This window comes from Pavona decussata, unplaced genomic scaffold, assembly GCF_977016875.1.
Source record: "Pavona decussata unplaced genomic scaffold, jaPavDecu1.1 SCAFFOLD_61, whole genome shotgun sequence".
Classification (NCBI taxonomy): domain Eukaryota; kingdom Metazoa; phylum Cnidaria; class Anthozoa; order Scleractinia; family Agariciidae; genus Pavona; species Pavona decussata.
This window is the reverse complement of record NW_028145482.1, coordinates 321,874-349,769: the sequence shown is the minus strand read 5'-3', so window position 1 is coordinate 349,769 and position 27,896 is coordinate 321,874. Positions and strand designations below refer to the sequence as shown.

Below are 27,896 nucleotides of genomic sequence, written 5' to 3'. Positions count from 1 at the left end.
TCAGCTTGATGATCTTTATTCTTTATATGTTTTCTACACAACATACACAAGGTCATCAACATTGAGCGAGATATAGCAGCAGAATACAAACCCCCTAAATCAACTACATTGGGAAAAGTTACTTATGCATAATGATTTCAGGTTATTTTTACCTAGCTATATGCCGAAGACTAGCTCGTCGTTCAACTAAACAAATGAAGGAAATAGTACATAAGTATATACATACTGTACACAGTACATACACATACTGTACACAGTACATACTGAATTCAAGCATTTGTCAGTTTACTTTTTATAGTTAAATACCAAAGCGATTTACACAAACAACGTCTAGACTGATTGTAAAATTGCTAATGAGACTCTCCAAGGAAGAAAACTAGATAAAAAGTCAAACTCTTTGTTAAAATTCTCTAGTCACACGAAACTTAATTTTGCGAAGAAAGCTACTGGTATCCGAAGTGTTGACTCCCAAACTTAACAACAATAATCAGAGAAACAATTTCATTCTCCGAAGACGTCAACAACAGAAACGACGGCAACAAAAAAGTCAAAAGAAAAAAAAACGTGCATTTTATAAAACAACTACGTGGAATGACCAAATTCAGAAATTTATCAAGAATGCAAGTGTAACACGGTGAACTTATCATTCTTCGCTTGAAAGACATCATTTGAAGAGGACTTCAACCACTTAGGTAGACGAGCCGGAATATAATTACGAAGTGGCTTATTCCAGGACGAACTTAATTTTCAAGTGACGTTTTCGTTGGCATTACCGTCGCGGTTGTTCAATTTCCTAATCGGCCCTTTGCAACTAACGGTCACATGGACAGGTACAAATTCCACCTTGCTGGAACATACGAAACAGAGCGTCTTCGTCCAGTCATGCTTGAAATTCTTTGTTTTGGGTGTCCCTGTAAGTAGCTTTCTCTCCAACATGGTGGATTTTGTACCACGTGACCGTTAGTTGCAAAGGACCCATTTACGCTGGCAGCAGTATAAAACTTACAATACTGAATTTTCGTCATGATACAAAAAATTAATACTAATTTCGTTTTTGTAAATTATGACAATTTCCACTCACAAAAGTTATCTAAAATAACTTCAACTGATCGCTCAGTACTTGGCTGAGTGTTAAGGTAGATCTAGTACAAAGTTTGGGGTAATAACCAGTGAGATTACCGGTTAATTAGTTGCCGACCGCCGCCGGCAACTTTTTGGCGATTGGTTTACGCGAAAAAATAAAACAAGTTTTAATGCAATAATACGCAACGTGCAGTTGTTATATGCAGCACTCGCAGCAACGCAATCGCATAGAGGAAGAAATCGACTTATTTTCTTCGCCAATAAACGGACACGACGGTGTCTATGTCCCTGCCCTGACCAAAAATCGGTAGATTTGTTGAGGGAAGGTTTGAAGTTCTTGCGAAAACAATCACTTCTGTGATATCGGTTACCTTATTAAGGTGCCGTTTCTCGTCGCCTAGATCAGGCTTACAGTCTGTCACACTTCCCCGCCACTTTGGCCTTCGGTGTCATAGAAAACGGAGAAAGGCAAGGCCAGGTGGAGAGTGGAAACAGATGGAAAGAGCGTGGACTGAGCACTGCCACTTCACCTTACCTTCCGACTGAGTATAAACTGATCAGCGTCTGGTCCGAGTAAGGTAGCGTTGGACTTGCCACTCAAAGAGTGGATTATCTCTAGCTCTTTTCCTCCTCCTTTCCCTGGTCTTAACGCGTACGTAAAACCGCATATCACACACTAACCCGTTTTAGCCAGGTTGCAAAAACTATGTCCGCTATCTCGGCTTTCCTTACTTTTACGGGAAACGCGCTCTATAAGGACAAAAATTTCCCGAACGCCTACACAAATGACGAAATTCGCTTAACTAGAGTTACGATTTCTCTATACGAATTTAACCTTTCTGAAGACGACTACACTGTAACTAAAGAAGGAATGAACTCATTCATTTGCGTGTGGCTTTGGGGGGGTTTTTCTCCTTAGAGTACGAATCCTATAAAAGTAAGGAAAGCCGCCGTTCTTACAAATCTGAAGTATCCACAATTATTTTGAGGAACATCGTGTCGTCACGCACATAAGCGTGATTGTTCAGTTCAGTGAGGGAGCAGAACATGGGGCACCCACTGGCAATGTTGGTCTCTCTTCTCGGCCTCTGGAAGGATGAGCTGCTTGGATCAGGCCTGAAGGCATCGATCACATGTTCCACATTATCCTGATCCATCAACATGAATGTGACCTTCTGTCTGAATGGCCAGCGGAGTAATGCATCATACTGGCCGCGCATGACAACAAAGAACACTGAGATGTGTGTTCCTCGCCCCATGCCATCTCCGTTTAAATAGATGCGTGCGCACATCTTGTATCCATAGCGACTGGTGTAGAAGCAGGGACTGTAGAAGGACACCTGCTGACCACTGACCGCCTCATTTTTCTTGCGGGCATATTCAGGTATCTTCCAAAGCAGTTGACCATCGTAGCTTGAAAACTCCTGCTGTCTAATGTATTCTTCTAAATCAGCTAGGGTAACATTTCTAAGAGCCAGAGTGTGCTCGATAGAATCGATCCTTCGCTCCAATCTCCTGATGGCTTCTTGGAAAGTATCAATCTGCCGCCTGACGGTAGCCACATCTCTATTTGCCTGTTCCGTTGTTCGGTTATTCTCCACCAATAGCACCTCGTGGTCAGCAGTCCTGTTTTCGACGTTAATAAGCCTTCGTGTAATCTCAGGGTTTTGTGCACTTCCGATAGAATCACCACTCCCTTGTCCTGATGGCGTAGTAGCTGGGAAATTGCCTGAAGCCAGTTTTCTCTCTAGCGAGGTGATTCTTTCGCTATGCTCTTGGCACTTCTCGCGCAAATCCCTGTTTTCCGCTGTACCGGTTTGCACTTGAGCGAGTATATCAGAAATTACACTGTCGTAGTTTGCGAACATGTTGGGGCTTCTGGACATCATTCTAGGATTGTGCATTAAAAGTGCCTCCATTTCGCGGCCCATTCGCAGTGCGCACTGCAGCACCAGGGTGGTATGGTAAGTGTTGGCTTGTTCCAGATGTTTTTTCTTTTCTGTGTGACTGAGAACCTGTCACAAAATAGGAGAGTATTGACAACATATTCCACGTAACCTAAAGTTTAATTTAAACCGACCGAGCTAGCAATAAATAATGGATCAGAGAATTAACTCTGTAGTGTATGTTACAGCGCTAAGTGAACCCACGAAATACCTTCCGCGAAAAGACGCCACGCGCGAAGGATGAGAGGAAATAACTTCTGGTTTTCAACATAAGCATAAACGGCAGCACAGCTCAGTGCTTCATGTTCACGTTATAACAGGTCGGACATACATGAAGGCATATGCTTCCGCTTCCGCTCGCTCGTTTTCCACTTGACGCAAAATCGTATCCTTCCACAGACTCTTATACCTGTGCTTTTGTGCGCATTTCCTCTCCGTTATTTGATTTTTAGCATTTATTCTTCCATCCCAGTATATTTCTTCACATTTTTGACAACTTAAAAATTCCATGCTCTGTTAAGTCAATTTTCTATATTCGAAATTTTCGTATCAGCAGAAATTCACCTCAAAATTTTGATGATCTACGCTCTGCTTACAAACATGCTATGCTCTTGTTTTCAAATTGTTTTCGATGGTTCTAGATCACATGATCACTTTTTCCCGCCACATAATAGATGTGTAATTATGTGCATAATTAATTTCACACACTCTGACTGCCACTTTCCCGCATCTCCGGTAAATCTCCTCGCGAGGTTATTTTTACTTTCATTTAAGTGATTGTCCGATTATCCCTCAGAAAAACAAAAAAGAGGGACTACTCGCTGTCTACCTGTAAAGTGCGGATCCTGTATACTTGTTACAAACGTTACTGACACAAAGCCCTTGGTCTTTACCTCGGTTTTTGAGCAGCCAATCTGCGAGAAAGGACAAGGTCCTTGTACGCCATCACAATCTCCAACAACTGGATCCTGATGCTCCAACAGCTTTAAAAGCAAGGAAAAGAGTTAATTGAAAGACTAAGACGAGCGCCTACTATCTTTTAGGGTTGGGAGCATTGTTCTGTTGTTCGTTAGCCAGTTTAATCTAGTTACAAACAATTTAATAACTTTTTTCAACCTCTCCGCACAGAACAAAGGAAATAATGAGAAATTGGTGATATAAAACTAACATTTTGAGATCTGGTCAGTTGATTTGACGGCAGATTAAACTCGCTGGGCGGCGTATTTAAGACGTGCAGCGAGGTGCGAATTCAAGATAATGTAGCCAGGTTCGCAAAAGGTTTTGTTGTCATAAATCTTTTGTTTTTGGAATATACACGTTGTCTTCCTTGGTGAAATTTCCGCGCCAAGTTTGATGCACTTCAGCAAATTTAATTTCTTTATAATCTTTTGTTAGCACAGAGAACACTGATTGGCAACACTCTCCTGATCAAATTGAAATTTGGAAACGTTGGTTTTGGGGGAGAGAGGAGAACCAGAAAAGTCAAAGAACAACCTCTCTGACCAAACGCAACCCACATATGATCACCGAGTCCAGGAAACAAACCCGGACCACATTGGTGGAAGGCAAATGTTCTCACCACTCCACCATCACAGTGTTCCCTATGTGCCAATGTATTTTTATTTTTATTCATAGCAATCCGCATTTGCCACACTATAGAAAAAACCCTGAAAAGGCATATACGAGTGTGTACATGTATATTCAGACACTTGTACACTTTCAGCCGCAGTATGGAAGGGTAAACCGAAGTTTCATAATATAAATCTCAGGGACAGGAAAGCTCTTATTCAATGGGAACCGAACTTTGCATCCCTAACTGTCTTCCAGCATGTGTCGACGGAGATCCTAACTGAAACAGTATCTATAGTAAACAAATTCATGTAATGCTTAAAACAAAATCTACCATCATGTTTTCCCTCTTCTGAAAGAAGAACTTGGATTATGTGGCATCCAAAAGCTGTCACTCAGTTTGCAATAGTATGTATACTATTCACTAATACAAATTTTTATACACTAAAAAGGTGTTAGACCAGAGTTTATTTGCCATTAATAACAGTATAAACGACAGGTAACTGAAAACAAATCGAAAACACTAATGGACCCCACGGGATTCAAACCCTGCGGCCATTATGCTGATTGAAAAAGACACACTGTGATGTTTAATACACCCTGCCACATCACGATACATTTCAACAACATGTCAGGTATTTACATTAAATAACAGACACCCCGGCCTACAAATCTGGCTTAACATAGGAATGTGCTGATGCAAACCTAATATGGATCTTGTCCTGTTTACAGGTTTAATGGCCTTTTTCACCGTTTAGGTTGACAGAACTGAATTAATCAAGGAAAGAAAATTTGAAGAGGGAAACATGATTTTAGCAATTAACAGATGCTTCTGAAAATCTGGTTAATGTAAGGTTGTGCAAATATGAACCCAAAATGGATCTTGTTTTCTTTACAAGTTATGGTCTCTTCCACTGTTTAGTTTGACAGAAACGAATTAATCAAGGAAAGAAAATTTGAAAAATAAAATATGACTTTACGTGTACCTTTGCTCGAGGAATGCCGTCTTTATTGCATTTTTCACATTCAACTGGATATGCAGGGCACTCCTTCTCGTGATGCAGCTACAAACAAAGGTTATGTATTTACCATTTAGTGTAGTACAAAACCTGACATTACCGGGGGAGGGGAGGGGGAGGGACATTTACTTTTTTTTTTTACTTGTCCCCTCGTGCCAAGGTGGCGCATAGGGCATAGGGAGGGGCATTAAACTGACATAAACTGCTGGCCAACCCCAGTATGTCATGTACCTTAATATAACAGTTTGTGCCTATATTGGCAAGATTGGCATGATTTGTGCAAAAATGTTCCCTTCAAGATTATGTTCTGGCTCACTGTGACCCCCTTTCAATTTTGTAGGTGAAATTAATTTAAAAAGTGACCTTATTGAAAATCATTTCTTTTTTAAAGCATATCTTGGTTAGAATTTAAGAATACAGCGAAAACAAGGCACAAAATCACTGCAAGTCTGACAAACAAAATGGCTACCATTCTGAGGTTCCTGGAAACTTGTACATGTACAGTCACTATGAGGGGGGGGGGGGGCACTCATGTCCAATGCTCACCACTTGTTCAAGTTGTGAAAGTGAAGAATCAATGAGACTGGTGCAAGTGGTAAATGTGATTAACGAAGTGTTATTTCTCACTCAAGTGATGAAACTGCATTGATCTCATTAAGACAGGGCCCTTATTAACTGGTATGAGCAGTGCGACTCTTTCAAGTGGTGAAACTGCATCTTATTAAGGCAGAGGCCTAGCCAAGCATCTCCGGAATCCTCAGTCCGCTAGATCCTCTTGACCACTGAGTTCTACAAAATTAATTCACATGCTGTTGTCTGTCACACTTACTTTCATCTTGTTAAGGTTGAGTCGTCTTTTGCAGAATCCGCAGCTTTCTAGTCTACACTTGCAATCCTTTTCCAAGTGCTCTGATAGTTCAGCTTTTTTTACCAGCATGCCACAATCAGGATGTACACAGGGGATCTTCAGGAATACACAGCTGTTAGTGTGATTCTGTAAAGAGAGTGAGATGGAAATTAAGTTACATGTAAGATTTACACCAACGTTGCTTTTCTGATTCAATTAATTTTTACTATACCTCCAGGTGTCTGACTTCCCCTTTCCACTGGCAACCATCATCCATGAATGTGCAGTGGACTACAAGGGCTTGTACTTCACGGCGCATGAAGTTATCTGGAAAAACCTGAAAGGTGTAGACAGAGTGCTCACACAGGAAACTTTATTATAATATTCCACTACTCAAGCTACTATACTGTACCATAAAAATAAAATATATATATACATGTGCATGTATATAATACATCTATAATGTATCTACAGTACATGTAACAAAGGTTACTTTATATATCCAATTCCTTGCCAACTGAAATCTTTACCTCATTTGGAAGAAATTCTTCCTGGTCTTGAATGCAGGTCATTTTGTAAGTTCCATTTCTAAAACAAAACAAAAAAATAAGAGATAGGAAACCGTAAACAACCACATATTATAACCAAGTGAGAAGTTTCTACAAGTATTGCCATAAGTATGTTACAATGGTCTGTACTGTACTTGTTTAACAAGTACAACAATGACGGAATGGCCAGTGTCAGAGCTAATTAAGTCATGATCAAGTCTAGATAATCGCATTGAGTAACATCTACATGTATCTGGAATTGTAATGAGCAAAGTTAGAAGTTTCAGCATGTGTCATAATTATATCAGAGCACTGAATCTGCCAACACAGAGGCAATCTCGAACCCAGAGTCTTCAGGCTTTTTGTTCAGCGGGGCAACGCCGGGAAGACTCTGGGGACCTCGAATTTTATTACCGCAGGATTTCTGCGGTAAAACTATGGAAACCGTTACGGAACAGCCAATCAAAAAAATTAAATTTATTTGATGTCCCCAGAGTCTTCCAGGCGTTGCCCCACTGACCAAAAAGCCTGAAGACTCCGGGTACGAGATTGACACAGAGGGGGATAAGCTCAGCAATAAAACAATGAAATTATCCACTATTTTCCCAAAAAGACCAGAGGAAATGACCATGTGTTGTTTTGACAAAAACAAGATGCTTCCTATGAAGTCAACTTCTGGAATGACAATGTTACCCAGATGAAATAGAAGGCTAAAGCATTAGCCTTCTATGTCATTACAATACTAAATGTATAATCTTAGAAATTTAGATCATGTGCATGTATCTTCTAGGTTGCCTCAACTGACGTACCGGGCTTCTGATAATTCGTGAGAAAAAGTCAAATTTCACGGGATTTTTGGAGACAAATTTGCGAAAAAAACGGCCGATTTCGCAGGAATTTCACGAGAATTTTCAGGGTAAATTTTCGCCGAAAAACAAAGAAGAAAGCCCAGAAGAAAGATTCCAAAAAAAAAAAGATATATTGAAAGGGATGTCAAATTCAGGGCAAGAAAGAAAACACAAAAGTTCATCCAACACAGTTCTCCAGGCAATTGTACTTGTTTCAAGCTACAAGAAAAACGTAAGCTTTACCGAAACGCCCGGCCGGTTAACCTCCTTTTTGAGTTTTGAGCTGCAATTTAGAGCCAAACACAGCAACGCAAAAAAATTTCTTTTCTCTCCTTGGTCTCTTGTGTTGCTTTGCAGTTTACAAGACAAGATTGTTCGTGATCGAAGGTTCAAATCCATTTGTGAAGTCAAAACATTGCTGTACTGTCTTCGATTGTGTCCTGCACGTACGATTAAACATGTGCCTGCATTACTACAGACAGCAGTTTCCTTTCCCACTCCGTATAGTGTCACCAAAAAGTCTTCTCATTTCTTGTGCCCAGTTTTTCCCAACATTAATCTAAGAACGCCTGGTAGTTATGGTATGTTATGTTTCAAACCATTGGCAGTGACGAGATTTCAAGATAAATTTGCATTTATGGAAAGTAAACAGCCCCAGTAGCCAAGATAAGTTTCAAATATGTTGTACCGACATGTATTTGGTAGAATTTTTAACTAATTTCGCGGTATTACGCGTTTTTTTGTGAATTTCGCAGGATTCTGCGGATATACCTGAATTTCGCGGCTCTGTGTCAATGAAATAAGGGTAATGCATCAATGGATTTTCATTGATTGACGGTCGATGGTCATTATCGGCGGGCTGGTGGTCGACTCTCGGTCAATAGCCGAGCGGCATATCAGTCGCTTTTCGGTCAAGTAACGACTGACATACAACGATACATTGGTCGATATGTCGTTCAAGGCACCCATAAGATACATGATGCAAAATTCATTTTGTAATGCCTAGGTTGAATACAGTAACTGTAACATATGTCTAAGATATCTTGGACCTGTCGTCCTGTGGCCTAATCTTAGCAAAAGCATTTGAAATTCAATGTCTACTAATATTTTTATGAATTATTTTTTTTTATCTGAAAAATGTAAGTCATGTTTCTTGTGTTATTAATTGATTTTATTGCAAATATTAGCAGAATTCTAATTCTAATTTAAGCACTTCTATTGATTTGGAAATCAACATTCAGCTAAAAACCAGGGCCCAGTTGTTCAAAGTCCAAGTAAGCTAATCCTGGATTAACCTGCACTTTGATTCAAGTTTAATTACCAACCAATAAAGATTTTTCGAAAAAGATTTTTGTCCTTCAGTTTTGACTTAACCTTTTTTTCGCCTTTTTCTTTGCTATCTAACGAGCAAAATGAAAACCTCGGTTAACTTTTAATCGGAGATTAGCGATAATCGGCTTTCGAACAACCGGGCCCTGGATGCTAAGAAGACTTCTGTGCCTTTGTGTGCCGCCAAGACCACAACAGTGACTGCACGTTTATGGAAGGTTTATGAATGGTGTCCCTGTTCACAAGGGGGCTTTTTAATTATTGTACGTTCAATTAAACCGTTTTTTTTTTTTGGGGGGGGGGGGGGGGGTAATCTTTGTTGCAATCAGTGGTCATTGTAATGGAGCAATAACCTGCAATTGGCTCAGGCTAAATGCTTTATTGGCATATATCATTACTTGGAGAAGAGGAGAGAAACAAAGGAGTTGCTCAACTAGAAAACTAGCTTAAATAGAGACTTGGGGGACAAATTGTACAGTAGAAAACGTTGATTATTGTGCGCGAAATTGTGCCGAATTGTGCAATGTTTTGACCATCCAACAAGAAAAAAGGTTTCCGCCGAGCCATGAGAGTGATAACTTTGCTTCGATCAGTGATAAACTAAAAAAATGCTTCCTGTTGATCGTCCAACCAGGAATCTTTGCAAAGTCTTGCACGAAAGTTTCGCTTGATAGTTGCTCACCCTGTCTGCTGGGGTTACATGTATTTTTACAGCTGTATAGTTAGCGTTGTTCATTTTTGTCAAGAATTTGTCTATAGTTTGGTACTATCGTTGGCTACTTGTATGAATATTTTTGGCAGCTACACATATTCACGATCTACAATATTTTGCCTGAAAAAGGTTTGTCAGGAAATGAACTGAGCTGAGTAGTATGTTTTGTTTTTGTTTTCGCTGCGTATTATTTACAGAAAACTTTTTTGACAAAGCCGGGAATGTGTCGAGCGAGAAAATTACCAATATCTTTCTCTTAATTTCAAAGTCCAGAGCTATGTGGCACTTCATTTAACAACAATTCTGATTTGTTTTTTGCCTAACATATGGAAATGCCTTGTTGATTTTACATCTGCTCAATTTCATCTACGGAGCATGCGACATTTCTCCATAGTTTTGAAAGGTCAATCGCCTAAAACCTGGCTAAAAGTGTCTAGAAATCATGGTTATCAATAGGGATGTCTTATTTAAAATTTCAACAATGGTGGGATCTTGTGCGGATTTTTAAATATTGCACAACATTGTTTGGGTTTGACTGAATTGTGCGGTCCCGCATCCACACACCCCGTCAAAAGCCTTGTTTAAATACCCAGGAGCTTCTGTCCCCTTACTCGATCTCACTTGTAGGCTCTCACGGTTTCCATTCAGGTGAAGCCGTATCCAAATAACCAAGCAATTTTACAATAAAACGCATCTGCATATTGCTTGTGTTATCCATATCTCACTGGCAATATCACTAACCGAATCAGCCATTGCCTCACAAAATGGTTAGAAGAACTGCTACCTAAAACATCCCAACATATTTCGTCTAAAAGAGACTACAACAACATTGAGTTGAAGTAATTTTTAAATTCCATTTTGAAAAAACACATGGAAGGGTTGTAGCAAAAAATTTTATCACTCACTAGGAACTGTCGGCTGGATGTAGAACCTTCTTACACAGCGATTTTTCTTTTATTCTAGTCAAGCTGATTAATCTTATTTTGTCTTTTTTTATAATTAAAATCGCGCCTCATTTCCAGTTTTCATATTATGTCTTCATTAATTTATATTGTTTTTTGTCATGTTCTGTGATGTTCCAGAATGTGCCCTGTTCCAGGTTTTATCAACACCCCATATATAAAGGACAAATTAAACAAGTGGAAGTAATGCGCCGATCAACTCAAAACTTCAACATCCCCCCCCCCCCCCCCCCCCGGGCAAACCCCGGGCATTTGAACTTTTGAAGATTGGTTCGTTCAAATTCCCGCCCCCTCGGTCCAAAATGGTGTTCAAATGCCCAACCTTATCGTCGGATTTGTCTGTCAAATGCCCCTCCTAAAGAACAATCGTTGTCGGCTCCTGTCATGAGTTACTAAAAAAACCACAACTTTAACATTGAAACTAATGACTGGAAATTGAATTTATCAAGTCGGACAACGTCAATCAGCAAGTGTAAGCTGCTCTAACTCCGAAACACGGCAAAGGTTATTTAACGAGCAATACATAATAACATATTTAAAATGAGTTAGCCGGCAACGTAGACTGTTCGAGTGGCAGGGTATTCTGCAGTTTAAGCCAAAACGGCAGATTTTCATTCGACAGTGTTTATTTCTTTCACTATTCACTGCGGGGCAAAGCCGCACCTTGACTCATTGTATAAAAATCTACATCGTTTATATACAATCTATTAAAAATAATTAATATTTAAGCACTCTCACTTTTGAAGACCTTTTTTTGTAAGCTTTTTTTGTAATGCTGTATCTCTTCCTTTAAACTCTTCCATCTCGTCCAAACACGTGTTTATAGCTGTCAGCGACTTCGGCGCCCCCCCCAAAAAAGCGATTTGAAACCTGACACTTCCGGTTCAATTTTCCCCAACCCACCCAGGCAAGGTCAAATTTCCCACCCCCAGGAAGGCCTTACCCGTCAAATTCCCCACTCCCGGGCACAGAAAATAGTCAAATGCCCGGGGTTTGCCCGGGAAGGGGGGGGGGGATGTTGAAGTTTCGATTTGAGCGGCGCATAAGAATGCAGACATTGTTGTAAAATAAAATAAAATAAAATAAAAAGATGAGAGAGGAACATTTTACAGAGTAGCACATTTTTCCATTCACCATTCACCAACTAGAAACTAACTACAACCTACAAGTACCCGCAATGTTAAAGGTACCCCCAGTACATGTACTAGAAATACGTGACTCACAAAACCTCGCGAGGCTGGGGCTGGGTGGAAAGCCCTCTTTACTCGTATTGTAGTATCAAATGAGGAGATTAAAAGGTTTCTGAACATAGCAACTATTTTGATGAGCATGGTCTTTTCGTAGTTCCACAGGCTAGTTTGCGGTTAAAAATCTATTTCTGACGCGATGAAATGTACAACGGGCGTGCAGCGCTGTCGTGTTCGATGAATTTCTTTCCCACGGTAAATTATTTTACCGCGGCCACCAAATGTGTAATTTCTTCAATGCAATCTTTCACAAAAAAGATTTCTGGAAGAAAGGGAAAAGATTCTGGAGAGATAGTTCTGTATCCAGTGAATATTGATGAACATTGCAGTTGAAAATTGATACGGCACGCAAACTTTCCCGGTGTATGCAAATTTTGCTCCAGACGACGCCACACAGCCTGACGTCATTCATACTTTGTTTTTCACCGTTGCTAGGCAACATTGCGGACACCTTCAACGCAATATATATACAAATATACATACATACGTACATATATATAAATATATTTTTCGCTCGAATTCGTGCGGCTTAGCTCCACTCGGGCCGGCTTGGCCCTACAAATTTATTAACCTCGCTACGCTCGGGCCTTCGGCCCTCGCTTCGCGAGGAACAAGCTGTCTACAGCTTCTTGTTACATAAGTTCAAAGCACGGGGTAGTCGTTATATAGGACTCATAATTTATCAGTTGATGGACAAAGGAAAGTTGAAGAAAGAACTGTAGCAAAAAAAGGAATATAAAGAAAGGGTCAAGCTTGAAAGTGCCCAACCAAGGTGTGAAGGTGATCCAAGGGTGAAGATTAATTGAAGGTCAAAAAGATTATAACTTACCGAATTAGGCTAACAAGGCAGGAGCTGCAATAGAAATGCCCGCATCCAGTTTGCATGGCATCTCGCAACAGCAGATTACAGGAGTTGCACATGTACTTTGTTCCAATAGTTTGCTGGTCTGAACTGGCTAACCTATAGCCAGGCATCTTGTGTCAGATTTCCCCTTCCACCCGTTAACAATATGGCGTCTGAACTTGACTGTTCTTTTGAATCTGGTAAGCTTATTTATCTGCAAAGAAGACGACAAAAGGTTTAAAAAACAAACGTAAAAGCAAAATAGTGACTGCATAGTATGTAATCTGCACTATTTTCAATGTACCTTTTACCTTGAAAGCTAAAATCTATTCCTTAATGTAAACGTAGTACACTCAGAAATATTAAAATGCTTACGAAGCATGCTTATTTTTCCGGGGGGGGGGGGAGGTGGGGGCTAGGAGAGGCTGGGAGCGAGAAGTTTGGGGGAGGTGGGGGGGGAGGGGGGTGGATAGGAGGAACTTGTGATTTGTGAATGGGAAAACCAAAATGAAATGAGGGGGCAACATCTGACCCGTTAATAAATAAATAAACAAATAAATAAATGAATAAATAAAAAAAATGAAGAATTTTTTTTTACTTGTCTCAAGTTCAGTTCAGTTTTCAATCAAAAGTAATGTTTCCGCTAACTTCCAGGTTTGTAGAGAAAAAATTAACACAGGATCAGACCAGGGGGTTGTGGGTCGGGGATCAGATGATACTGAACTTCCCCAACCTTTGACCTGGTTCACCCTTTTATTAATTTGTAAGTAGGTAAGATTACGAGTTCCTAAGGTATTTACAAAAAAACATACGTTGACTAATTCGGGTGAAGCTCGGCTTACAAAGTTTTCTTGGTATATTATTATGCAATTTATTAGTTTTTTGGGTGATTTTGTTAAGAAAGCATAGAAGGAAAGTAAACGTCATAAAAAAAGTATTTGATCTTCTTTTCGGGTTTTTTTCCCACGCCTAGGTCTATATTTAAATTGCATTGTGTTACATGTCACGCGTGTGTGTCTGTGGCTTTTCAGTTCAAAGAATCTTCACTGTTTTGTCTATGCGAAGCAATGCATGTTTTCGCAGCATTTTTATGGCGTTGAACGGTTTTAGGTATTTGTACTGCCGCTTTCAAAAAAATGCAGAAAATCACGTCTGAAAAAATGTTTGAAATCTGAACGTGTTTGATTAGCGAAAAAGGCCCAGTTTCAAACGACAAATGTGAGAAAAATATGGCGTCCAAGAGCAACCGTAACATCAGAGATTTTTTCAGTCCTGTTGAAGCAAGTATCGCTGGACAAACCGCGACAAATTCTTATGTAGGCTGACTGAGTTGAGAACAAGGAAGCAAACGCACTGCTCGTTTCGTCTCGTTCACACGGAGTGTTTGACTTGCCATTATATCCAGGCATAGGCTGAGATCAGCTATGAAATGATAACAAATTGAAGAATGAGAACATAGCAATTAAGTTGCTTCAAAGGGTATAGCCAGATTGTCAAAAGTTCCAGTTTCCTGATGTATTCGCAATAAACAAAGAAAGCTGAATCTTCAATGGCTTTTGAACGATGAATGGATGCGGTACTCTATCTCTAATGACTCGGTAGTGTGTGTTTATTGTCAGTGTATTGTATGTTTGTTTGTGAAAAACAAAGTGGTTGCATTCAACTGGAGAACGACCAGCAACTCTGGCTGTCACTCTCGACTGCATAAATCCAACACTTTGTCGAAACGTTAACGCCATGCATCCTCACAATCCTTCTCACGATGCCCGTGTCAACCGCAACTCCTGAGCGCAGTTTTAGCACGACGCGTAATCAAGACTTATCTACGGGCAACCATGAAGACAGAGCGACTCTCGGCTCTTGCTCTAATGCACGCGTTCAAAGACAATTTTAACCATTGACGGGGAGACCGTAGGCTCGATTTCCAGCCGCTGTTCGGGAAACGAGCCCGGGCTCGGGGAGGAACAAAGACCGCACTCGAGAGAGCGGCGGAAATCGAGCCTAGGGAGGCCGTGGCTAGTGAGTTTTGCGGCAAGAAGAACAGGATGCTAAACTTCGGATTCCCATCAGTTAAACTTGACTTGAGATACTTAGCTCGGCATTCAGTTCAGTAGTACTGGATTGTACTGTATAATCCGTTGTAACTTCAAATTAGATCACGTCTAGTTGCTGAGAATTCATGACATGAGTATATTTTATAATAAAGTCCTTTATCTTTATGGGAAGACGTGAAGACTCTATTGCATGCAACATCTGCAATTCCAAAGTTCACTGCAATGTACTGCATTTGCAGTACACTACATGACGTCGCTTCACTAGATACGTCGCTGGCGACGACGGTGCGCTTCATCCGAAGTCCGGCCAGTATCCGGCTGAATCAGTGGTGAATCGGTTGATCGTCGGCTTTAGTTCGTTTGATCGCCGATCGAGTAATGACTTTTCATTCGCTCTTTTCCTTGCTTTTAGCGGAGTTCCGATTTGTGATCGATCGGATATAAAAAATTTCAAACTAAAAGTCTAAGTCTTTCGATCGACGTATTACTACCTTCAAAATAACCTTGGCTTCAGAAACGATACTTACGTTCGCTTGTAAACATAAAGGCATAAATGATCCATCAGTCAAACAGAAAAGCAAGCCAAAAAAAGCATCATTTGAAAAATAAACTGAAGTCTTCAGGGAAACCAGTTGTTGGTTTTTTTTTATCTTTATCATTTTTTTTGCATGTCTTTTAATATTATTATTATTATAATTATTCTTTCTTTATTTTTTTCAGGAAGTTCTAAACCATCGTAAAAGGTCGCGTGAGTCAGTTGCTGGTTACGTACGGGATGTGAACTTCCTGAAGTCCACAGGAAGTCCAAAGTACGGTGATTTTGATCGATGCTGACAGGGACTTTGTCAAATCAACTCAAACTTAATATCTATTGGCTCGAATCAAATATTATACTATAACATCAATTATCCCTCGCCCTTGCAATCTCCAAATCCGACCCTCTTCCTTCCTCTTGTGCGTAATTTATTTGTTCGACAATATTTGTACGTGCCAGCAGGCACGTACCATGCAGTTGTGAATCTTATTTTGTCTTTTTCTATTAGAACGAGCGAGGCGAAACCCAGGGTAATTACTCCCTCATGCTCAGCTCAACAGGAGAGCGGGGCATCTACGTCGAGGCATTTTCTTGTTAGACTGGAGGTATTAAAACTTCCCGAACCGACCACTGAGATCGGGGTACGAGATTAATTGCAAACTTACGAAAGCTTCATAGTATTACCTGCGAATCTGGTTTATTCAAAGAGAATTTTAAGCATAACAGACCGTATTGACACAGCGCTTGCGCATGCAGAAGTTAAAAACCTTGAAAGCTGGGCAACCAATAATAGGATGTCTGAATTTGGCAAACACGTGGGAGTGCTATTGCATAGCAGAACTTTTAGCAGTAGGTCTGCTCCTCCCCCAGTGCCTGGGATTGAGCGAAAAGAGTAGCTGAAACTTTTGGGAATTACTTTCCACGAAGATCCTTGTAACTGGGATCTTCGTAGTGACAGCTTTAACTGTCCAGAGCTGCTAGTCGACTGTATGTTCTAGGAGTATTCAAGTATTATGGGTACACTTTAGATCAGCTCAGTAAACTCTTCGAATCTTTGAAAATGTCATTATTTCTGTATGGATTAGAAGTGTGGGACTCTGCCTTTCAAGGTAGATATTTACTAGATCGGATTGACACCTTCATTAGGCGAGCCTATCGATTTGATGTAATAAAGAATAATAAAGAATAGGGCAGTGACATGATCTGTTCAACAGAATCACTAGTGATACTAGTCATATATTGTATGACTTGCTTCCACCTAAACGTAATAGGGCTCTTAGAGATAGGGACCATGACTTCATACACCCTATAGTGAAAACTGAACGGTTTAAATGGACTTTTGTAAATAGATGACTGTTTTTATATTTATTACTTAATATCTCTTTACCTTAATTTTTTCATAGGTTTGTAATTTTGTAATACATATGATTGGTTTTTAGCTTAGTTAAAGTTCATTATTGATTGTAAAGCACCTATATGTCGTGTCTAACCTTTTCATAGACTGTCATCGTCATCATCATCATCATTATTATTATTATTATTATTATTATTATTATTATTATTATTATTATTATTATCCGTCGCCTTACATAACATCCAGATAACCTGCAAGGAAATGTCACTTTACATCATTAACACCTACAGAGGCCCGTCGAGGCTCTTTATTTACCACAGGAGGGTACGACGCAGGGAGAACCCTTAGCCATGCCCTGGTACTCGGTCAATATGTCTATCATGATCCAGAGCTTAAGAGGCTGCCTGCGTTAGAACGGATAAGGCAAATTTCGGCTTTTCACCGATTTCGCCGATTTTTTCTATGAACATAAAATCATTATATCCCATAAACAAATATCACATTTACTGAGCTCAATGCGATTTTTTTTTCTTTGTTGGCGAAACGGTTTACAAGATGACCTAGAAACTACCCAATTTACCTTTGGGGACTCTACAATTTATCTGTTCATTGCCGTTGCTGCCAAGCCCAGGGGGGATACTCGAGTATACACGTGACGGGGGGGGGGGGGGGTCCGACGTATTTTTTTGGGTCTAAAATTTTCAACCTCTGTATTTTTTTGGGTCGAAGATTTAACCGTGTATTTTTTTGGGGCTAAAAAATCTGCGCGTATTTTTTTGGGTTCGAATTTCCGCAAGGCTAATAGTTCTTACGCAATTCAAGCCAAAGTTCCCGCAAGATCCAAAAGCATGATTCGAATAATCTCCAGTCTTGTATTTTTTTGGGTGACCAATATAAGGTCCATGTATTTTTTTGGGTTCAAAATGTTAGGCTCCGTCGGACCCCCCCGTCACGTTTATAACCGAGTACCCCACCTCGACTGCCACGACGTCATTCCTTGCTCAAACAGCTTGAATATTTTACACCTTGAAGTCCCGTTTGTCAATACTGGTTGACGCGGTTCCAGTCCAGATCCAGTCTCTTCGATCTTCGTTATATCGGGATCCACTGTAGATTTGGTTCAGTTTAGCTTTATGATTAAGACACCAAGACCGTAATGGGTTACACGCGAAAAGCAAAAGAAAAACGTTTTGAGAATCAGTCATGCGCTGAATCAGATATCTAACTTTTAAACTACGGTAAGCGAAGATATCATAAGTAATTATTCATACGTGAATCGACGGGGTATCCGGTGTAAATCGTCGTATAGTATTCTTGTATAGTTTGTATAGATTGATTTTTATTGGCCATGACTGTTATTCATTTTTTTACAAGCAAGTGTCAATTTGCTACATAATTTTGCATAAATTTGCAGTATCTGCATAACTTTGAAAGTACCTCCTTTATATCCGAGAAAGACAGAGGTCTGGAAGAGGTACTGTACTATCCTTATAGTATCAGTGAATGCGCTTTGTCCTGGCCGCGGTTTGATAAATCGAGTCAGAAGAACCTGACTTTGATGAAGCGTGTAATGCAATGCAGATAGATAGTTTATTAATAAAATACTTGGCAGCCCGAAAGCTGAATTGCGTGTTCACATATGCAAGTATCAAAATAGATAAGCCGTCTAAAGATACGAAATGCATAATTAATTGTACAATTAATTGAAATGTAGGATTAATCGAAAACTATAGTCTGTATAGTCAATTAAAAGTTTATGATCATAAAGAAAATCCTAAACTCTACAAATATGTATTATCAGGATACAGGACATACAGGATCTTATAATGAACCTATTCTTAAAACGGTTTGTCTTATGTGTAGGAACAACAAAGCGCCTGTTGTGCTTTAATGCATAACGGGAAGGCCCACAGAAAGGTAGTAAAACTATGCAGACGGCGTTCAGGGTCCCTTACTTAAGATGGGGGTATACGTGAATTTGAATGGAAATTTAAGAGGTTTAAAGAAGGGATAAAAGAAAGAAAATTATTTTTGGAACACTAACAGACAGTTGCCCCCAACCCAAGAGCACACCAGGTTGGTAGGGGACTGTTTGGGTGTCCATATATCAATTTTTAACTTCAAATTCTAATTTTTAAACTACATCAAATCTTAACTATTTCTTATTTCTCCAAATTTTACCACTCTTTTGAGAAAAACTGTCTCCTCCCAAATATACCTAAAAATCACCAAAAATTTTACAAAACACCCCAAAACATTGATTTGTGTTTTGAGCTAAGGGTTTTTGCATTGCTTGAAATGCGAACGAGATATTTCCATTAAACCGATTTTAAGCGGCGTGAAAACGGCTTTCGGGTGTACCCCCGCCTTAATAGAATCGAAAGTTTCATTACAATAATGCACACAGCGTTGCTGAGCATATTTTGATGATAATTTTAACGCTTTAGCTTTATCATTAACAAATCAGATTAACAGTGCACAGCTTTTTAAATTGGATGAATGCGGCATGAACTCAGCCCACGGTATGAATCTTCCATCACAACCTGTCGACAAACTGGTACTTTACGTCACCAGATATGATGCGTAATCGTAACTTATTGACAAAACGTTGGTATTGCGCCAGCGGGGATGAATTCTACCCACAAAACAAGAGAGAGAAAATTTAGAGTAAACGAATAAATACAATGTACTTACTACGAATAACCGACCATACTCATGCAGTGATGATAATAACCATAACAACAACAAAGGAAATTTATACTTGTGACGCTGATCAATGTTTCACTAGCGAAGATCATATTACATACGGTGTCGCAGAGATAAATTGTGTATCCCCTCAAATATGGCCGCCAGTAAAATGTGTATTCCCTACCACCGCCCCCGCCCCCCTCCCCTCTAAACAGATTCATGTTTTGTCAAAGAGTCTGACAGTTACAATAACAAATAAATTCAAAGCACTTAAGTGTAACAAAATCTTTAATTTATTGGCTTACGATTGGAGTTTGCTCACTTTGCGAATGTTATTCCTCTCGCAAGCCTTGCTTTGAAGAAGACGCGAATTCATGACGGACGCTCGCTCTTGAGCTCGCGGATCATGTACTGAGTATGCAAGATGTAACATATACTGAATCGTAGACATGAATAGTGGGGATATTGTTGCAGTTATATAGCATGCACATAATTTACTCAGTCACACACGTATTCCGGCCTCTCCGCCGCTGGCAATTACTGATTCGCCAGAGCTAATTCGCGTCTGTTCTCAGCGTCTCTCAGTCGGAAACGTTTTGCACGGATTACTATGATTTTAATCGTATTTCTTTCTCTATGGAAAACAACACTGACAAAGCAATACAAAATGCATGAATGTCATGAATCGCGGGGGAATACACATTGACACTGAACTGTTGCAGTGATATGTGTATCCCCCTACCTGATAATTTATGTAAGTCATTTAAGTATCCCCCTGCACTAAACCGATAAACGCTGCTGTTCTCAGCGACTCAGGGCCTCTTCATGTGATCCCGGTTGACCGGGCTAGCCCGCTTACCGAGATCTCGCCTCATTCCTATTTCTTTTGTACAAAATTCGATGTGTTCATATGAGAAGGCGGGCCAGCCCGGTTACCGAGATCTCGGTTTCAGCGACCGAGATCTCGGGAGTCCGGGACGAAAATTTTCTCATATGAACACGGTATCCCGGTTACCGGGATGAAGTCTATAACCAAACATTCGCGTCTTAGAACGGATATATTTGATTATTACGGCTCATTTCTGAGATGTACTAGTTCAAAATAATTCCTTTTTGTAGTAGAGATAAAGATATAATACTTTTGAGGTTTGTAGAACCGATAAAAATGAAAAATTCTTGCCGGGCTTGTTCGGTAAACGTCACGCTCGATTGACCGCGTCACCACTTTTCATCTCGGTAACCGGGATGAAATTTCCCATATGAACGGACTGCAAAATTCATCCCGCTTACCGAGCCATCCCGGTAACCGGGATCATATGAAGAGGCCCTCAATTGGAAGCATTTCATTTGTTACGGTTGAAATGATTTACTTGAAATTAATTTCCATCTAAGGGCCTCTTCATATGATCCCGGTTACCGGGATGGCTCGGTAAGCGGGATGAATTTTGCAGTCCGTTCATATGGGAAATTTCATCCCGGTTACCGAGATGAAAAGTGGTGACGCGGTCAATCGAGCGTGACATTTACCGAACAAGCCCGGTAAGAATTTTTCATTTTTATCAGTTCTACAAACCTCAAAAGTATAATATCTTTATCTCTACTACGAAAAGGAATTATTTTGAACTAGAACATCTCAGAAATGAGCCGTAATAATCAAATATATCCGTTCTAAGACGCGAATGTTTGGTTATAGACTTCATCCCGGTAACCGGGATACCGTGTTCATATGAGAAATTTTTCGTCCCGGACTCCCGAGATCTCGGTCGCTGAAACCGAGGTCTCGGTAACCGGGCTGGCCCGCCTTCTCATATGAACACATCGAAGAAATAGGAATGAGGCGAGATCTAGCGCGGTCAACCGGGATCATATGAAGAGGCCCTAAGATGGAATACTAGAAAACAGCCATGGATCAAGGAGAACATATCACTGTTGTAGTGAAATGTCCCTGCACGCAATCAGTAATACCAAGAATTTTTGTCTGTTTGTCCTAATAATTGACAAGATGTGTCAAAGTTCTTGTCAACATTGACTGAAATAATGGCCTGATGGTTTTAACGTTGCAAAAGTAAAAAAAAAAAAACAGTCTACATTCCCTTCTTCAGCACCCATTTTGTTTCGAATTGTCGTTCGATTGTCTCTGTCAAGGCCAAGATACTTAGCTTTCTCTGTTTTGTGTATCCCTGGTATCACTACGACAACGGGAGTTCTTAATAGCTGTGGCAAGCGAGAAGCATAAAAAATATAGGGCGGCTTAATTTTATTACGTACGATGATATTAAAAGTAGTAGTACTGTCTGTAAGAAAGATGATTTAATTGCCGTCGCTAAGTCTGCTTAAAATGGCTTAGACTAAAGAAGATATACCGTCAAATGGAAAGCACGTAGTGATATACAGTTTCCGGCTAGTTATAGTAAATAGTAATCGAGAATTCTGTTCGCTGTAACGGGCATTTTGTTGTACCAGATTTCATTATACATCCTGGTTCTGTTCGATACGTTTTCGGTAACTTTGCCCGGGCTGAAGAATATTGTACGAACTTCGTTATTTGGGGTTCGTTCGGTTCCAGGGTTGCGCTATATCTCGTTATATCGTGCTTTAATTTACCGTCCTGAAATTATTCAGCGCTCGAATGTCAAAATTATTTCTAACACGTTTTCGAAAACAGGGCGAAACATTTATAAAGAATAGCAAGTTTACCAACCTTTCTACACAACGTCGCACTCTGGATCTTTAGTTTTTTCTCAACAGCTCGATTTTCAAATTAAATTAACCGCCAACAAAACCCGACTGTTTTGGTTACACGGCACTGTTGTACTGTTGTTTTGTTTCCTTGGCAACAAATTTTTAAAAAAGTCACGCAACGCACACACACGTTTGTTCCTTAGAAAACGAAAGGAATTCGTTTCAGTTTCACATCTTGTGCCGGAGAAAACTTTTGATTTCCATTAAACCTAAATCCGACTCTTTGAGGCGAACAGATATCACCGAAACCGTCTGTGAGGTGCTCCTGTATAATTAGTCGAAGTATGATCAACGTTTAAACACGGAGCGATCCTATAAAAGGGAAGGACACGCCCCCTTTGAAGCGCTTTGCGGATCAGTATAATCGTGGATGACGTCGGTAACGGTCGAGGAAAAAAGAGAGAAGAACTATCGTTTGTAAAATCGAAGAGGGAATCGATTTCTCAATAAAAATAAGCTAAACGCTAGCTATATATCTTGTAAGACACCAGAAATTAGCGAGATTAACGATAATAACGGAAATAATCAAGTTTCGTTGCCGCAATCGAAAGATTATACGAAACTTACCTCGAAATTCGAAATCCTTCTACCAAATACACAGTACAAAGATCGAAACCATTATAAACTGAAGCTTGCGACGAACTGGACATCTGTATCCCTCCATCTGAACATGCTGATAACCAAAACGAGTCTGCGGTTGTTCGCCAAAACTGGCAGGATTTTCAAAATTTAGCAGATGTTTTCCGCTAAACGGCCGCTCGAGTCGTCATGTCGGGTTCAAGTTTATTACCGCTTGTGTATCTATCGATCACGTACGTGAAAACTAACTCTACTAATCCGCTGGAAGTGGCAGCAATAAATTCTAAACTTCTATGCACAAGTCAAAAATAAAAACATCTGAACACATTTCGTACCTGATCATGAATATTTGCTAATTCGAAAAATCACCAAAGATATAAACAAAACACGACCCGATGTTGCTCTCATGTATCTTATTGATGAAATGATAATGGCAATGGCTCTCACATCAGTATTAAAATTAGCCAGTACCAAATATATTCTAAGTTTTATAATTATTATATACAGTAAGCAATAGAGAGGCCGGCTTCAAAAAGATTATCAGCTCCGTCGTCTTGCGTGCGATCGCTCGCCGCTTGAGACACTTCACTTTTCTCCTCCGTTTCCCGCTCCGTTGTTTCTTTTAGGCTTCGCTTCCGCGACTTTGTGTCTTTACTTATCTCTCCCCCACTAAACGACACAAAGGATCGAAGCGATTCCATCTCGGAAGCCGGTTTAAGAAAAACAACCTATTTCGAGACAGAATTTGTTTATCCTAATCATTTCGGAAATATCTCGAAAGGATAAGATTTTACCAGCCGATAAATGAATTTCCGATCTCGAAAAATAGACGGATAACTTAACTTTCTAAATTCTTCTCCTGTAGCCATATTCGTTGGATTGATTTTCAACAAAATAATTCGAACTAAAACAGCTTTTCCGTCACGTCCTTTCGAATTAATGTTGCGGGAACTTGAACGTGCTAAAATAAGATTTTTTGGTAATCAACCAATCCGATACGCGCGTTTTGGATTTTTGATTGACAGTCTGAACCGTTAAGCCTGGTCTTATAGGATCGCTCCGTGTGTTAAAGTGTAAATTTAAATCTCGCCAGGAACAGTATGGATCACAGGCCGCCCAAGCTCAAGCTGTGAGTTGTGGTGATCATATTGCGTAAAAGCGGCCACGGCGCAAATTTAAGAGTTTGTATGGGAACATTTACGATCGGGTTTAGGAGGTAAAAATTCCGAAAATTTCTCAATAAAAATGACATACCTTATGTATATGGTGTACTGTTTGTTGTTTCTCTTTCTCCTTTTGCTGATTTTAGGTAATTTTAGCGAGTTATCGTTTCCTGGGTTTCACACTCCTACTCTTAGGAGTGTGAAACCCAGGAAACGATAACTCGCTAAAATGACCTCATTCTTTGGTTCCTTCTACTCTTAGGAGTGTGAAACCCAGGAAACGATAACTCGCTTAGCCTGCGAATACAGCCGCCTCTCATCAGAGGCGGCTGTATTCGCAGGCTATAACTCGCTAAAATGACCTCAAATCAGCAAGAGGAGAAAGAGAAACAACAAACAGTACATCATATACATAAGGTATGTCATTTTTATTGAGAAATTTTCGGAATTTTTACCTCCTAAACCCGATCGTAAATGTTCCCATACAAACTCTTAAATTTGTGCCGTGACCGCTATTACGCAATATGATCACCACAACTCACAGCTTGAGCTTGGGCCGCCTGTGTATGGACAAAGAAGGGCTAACTCGCTTACAATAAATTTTGACAACGATTGGAAAACACTATAATTACATGTAAATTTTAAGGGAATTTAACTTGGCCAGCACCAGGAGCCCGTAACATTTGGAAGAATCGTACTGAACTATGATAACATGTAAATCAGTCACTCTTACAGTCAACCCAGGTCACGCGTGAACGATATTTTTGAAATTTGAACGGAGTTTTGAAATTTTCATGTCAGTTTTGAAAATCGCCAACGAGATTTCAGAGTTCCCGTATAAATTTCCCTAGCTTATTGACAGTATAAAGCTATGAATGTTTCTTTACATTGCAAAATTGAATATTTCTCGAATAACAATTGTTTCCCAATCTTTTTTTTTTCAGTTAATGCGTCTTTTTCGGAACGATTTCCAGAGAAATGTCCAACATTCCATTCACACGTCGGACATTACAAAGAGAAATTCGAATGTTCATTTCATTCTTGGAAATACTGTTCACGCGTGACCTGGGTTGACTGTAAAACTTTTACTGATCAACCTTGCCCAACCCAATTGCCTACATTGTAGTATTTAGTACTCTAGCAAAGAACTATCCCGCAAGGCTAGGAAAGTATTCGAAGTACAAAGCAAGCTACTTTCTCGGCTCTGTCGTCCTCCCTTATATTTTAAAATATCCTATCTACCGTACACTCTGTATGTGTAACCCGGCTACATCGTGGGAAATAAATTAACGAACAAAACCTAGCCAAGATCCCTGCATTACTGGATCCACAGCCAAGAAATTAGAAATGAGCTATGCATTTTAGACATGAAATAAATTTACCCAAGCACTGCACAGATCAGCAAACTTTTGAGAACCTCAGATTGGTGACAGAGATCAGCATAGGCTGATTACAACAAAGTAAAGAGCTCAACTAACTTTACATAAAGGAAACCTGATCATATATAAAGCAGGGGTCATACAGTACCTCAGTTCTTATTGGTATATACGTATATAGACGGATCTATTTTTGGAATAATCATTTTCAGTGTTAATTGGCCTGAATTTTAACTCAACGTGGCAGATCATAACCGTTTGTAAATTGTTTGATTTAACTGTCTCTCGGTCATGTAGCATATGTTCAAAAGTTTAGCCAAAATCATTCACTTGCGAAGTCAAAATCGAGAAAATCAAAAGTATTGTTGACGATTTAGCAAATGTAGCTCCAATACCAATATGTATTACAAATTGTCACTGAAAACCCCTATAGGAGTGTCAATAAAGAATTGTATTGTATTGTAATACCTATGTGAATCATGCATTAATGCTTAACCGACTACCAATAGACTATTTAACAATCTCGCTTACCAGTTTTAAATGATCCCTTCCAAATACAAATTACTAATCACGACTTCTAAATTCCACATGGCTTTTCAATCAGTTTATGCGCGCATGCGTCATGAGTGTCCTTTTCTAGACTGTTGTGGGGTTTCTTTGAAGCAAGAACCTTTTAACATGCCCGAAATATTCTTAAAAATAACACAAACAGTAACATTAAAAGGCCTTATTAGGAAAGGCCTTACTTAGATACATGTTGAAATGTATAGTATTGATTACTTTAAAAGTTCAACTATATAAATCTGAATGTGATGAAAGCTCGGTATTATTGGATATCATTTTCTACAAATTTGGTGAATATTACACAACTTATGCACATTGTTTGCTCGGGAACTAGAAATTAGTCGTATGTGTGAGAAGAAATAAGAAAGAAATAAGTTTAACCATTTGTGACTTCCCACCCAGTGTTATTATGCTTGCACAGATAATTCCGTCAACAACGACAAAATAACTGCTGCATTCAATTTGCATAACTGTTCAAAACGTACACTGAATTATTACGTGCACCTCATTTTATAAGTTTGTTAAGTTGGAGGTCCTTTGATACACAGTAGCTTGAATTAACGACAGCAAAACGGAAGCAAGTCCACTGAACGATACAATTCTACTCGGCATAGTGATTGAGACATAAGTGATACTTTTTCTTTTAACAATTCATAGGACTACAGAACTTCGTTTCTTACCTTGCTGTTTTGTGGTACTCCTTTCATCCTTAACTGAAGATGCGTAGAAAACGAAAAATTTCGACTTCTAAATTTCTTGTCTTAGTTGTGACATGGCATAGAGGGGGTCCATGTCATATCCTGTTTTTTCCCGATAATATTTCGACTCTCGCAATTAATAAAGGCATTGTACGATGCAGCCATTCTTCCGTTTTCAAGCCGGAGAAACAAGTTCGGTTTATTCCAACTAGTCGACTCGGTTTATCTGATAATCCTTAATGGCTTAAAGCATCACGTCCTGAAGTCATTAAGGGAACTTGTGGACGTGGTATTCCCAAGCGGCAAAACAAATATTGCGAAATGTGTCGTTGAGGCTTACGAAAACTGCTCCATGTGTATTATAGTACTCCTATTTCTGCCATCTAAAGCACCCACGATGATCTTAATTGACCACACACGGCAGACATATATGTATACGGTTTGATATTTCTCACATATCGATGGAAGTGTGCATTTGCCCTCGGTTCCTATCTTCCCTTGGCTGTCGAAATATACTTCCATGGCCATTTTCTTAGGAGAATCCTAAGTATTGAATCCAATGAACCCTTGAAGAAAAGCAGATATCGCCCATCCGATACTTTACATTGTTGATGTTAATTTCTCGTTCTTTTGTCGTCCTTTTGTTGAAAATTAAAACAAGATTGTATTCATTTCGCAACACCCACCCACATACGCCATTGTGAAAATTGTCAATATCGAGCTTGACCTTGCGTATAGTTGCTAAATAAGGTCCTATCAATTCCGTTATCAGTTGCTATGAATGACGCAATAGCTATCCACGCGTTTAATGCGGATTGACGTGTGCTTTAACTATGTCATTTGAAAACAATGCATGGTCTCCTGTCAGTATTACTCTGAGTCCCCGACCGCGATGACGTAAGAGAAAATGAGGTTCAATTTGCATGAAATTTCACCTAAAAAAGCCAAATCTCTCGTTTTTTGCCTGTCCCTTTCCCAGACCTGGCCCTAACGATGTGTTACAATCGCCAGCTGAAAGTGTGACAGCTGTTTCGTCAACTGTAGGCTGCAACAACCACCGTCCCCCCCCCCCCCCCCTCCCTGCTACTTAACCGTCTCATCTTTCATAAGAAGTCACCGATCTAAGGATTAGGGGTTAAATTAACTGCTGGTTTCTCGCCAGTGGATTTCTAAACAATGACTTAGACGA

At 39.7% G+C, this 27,896-nt stretch overlaps 1 protein-coding gene across 2 annotated transcripts; it reads right to left on the bottom strand.

The window, feature by feature from the left end:
• LOC146478934 (TNF receptor-associated factor 2-like) lies at positions 1-26,843 on the bottom strand. Of its 2 annotated transcripts, none has more exons than XM_085111230.1 (8): positions 26,690-26,843; positions 12,940-13,168; positions 6,995-7,052; positions 6,697-6,801; positions 6,447-6,611; positions 5,585-5,662; positions 3,923-4,012; positions 1-3,098 (listed from the first exon to the last, which is right to left on the bottom strand). In XM_085111230.1, the coding sequence occupies exons 2-8, from the start codon at positions 13,083-13,085 to the stop codon at positions 2,040-2,042; spliced, it is 1,701 nt and encodes a 566-aa protein (XP_084967356.1). In that variant the 5' UTR covers positions 13,086-13,168; positions 26,690-26,843; the 3' UTR covers positions 1-2,039. The 2 variants fall into 2 exon arrangements, with proteins under 2 accessions (XP_084967356.1, XP_084967354.1); XM_085111228.1 differs by having other exon boundaries at positions 12,940-13,142; positions 26,673-26,758.
• Positions 26,844-27,896: the final 1,053 nt, after the last annotated feature.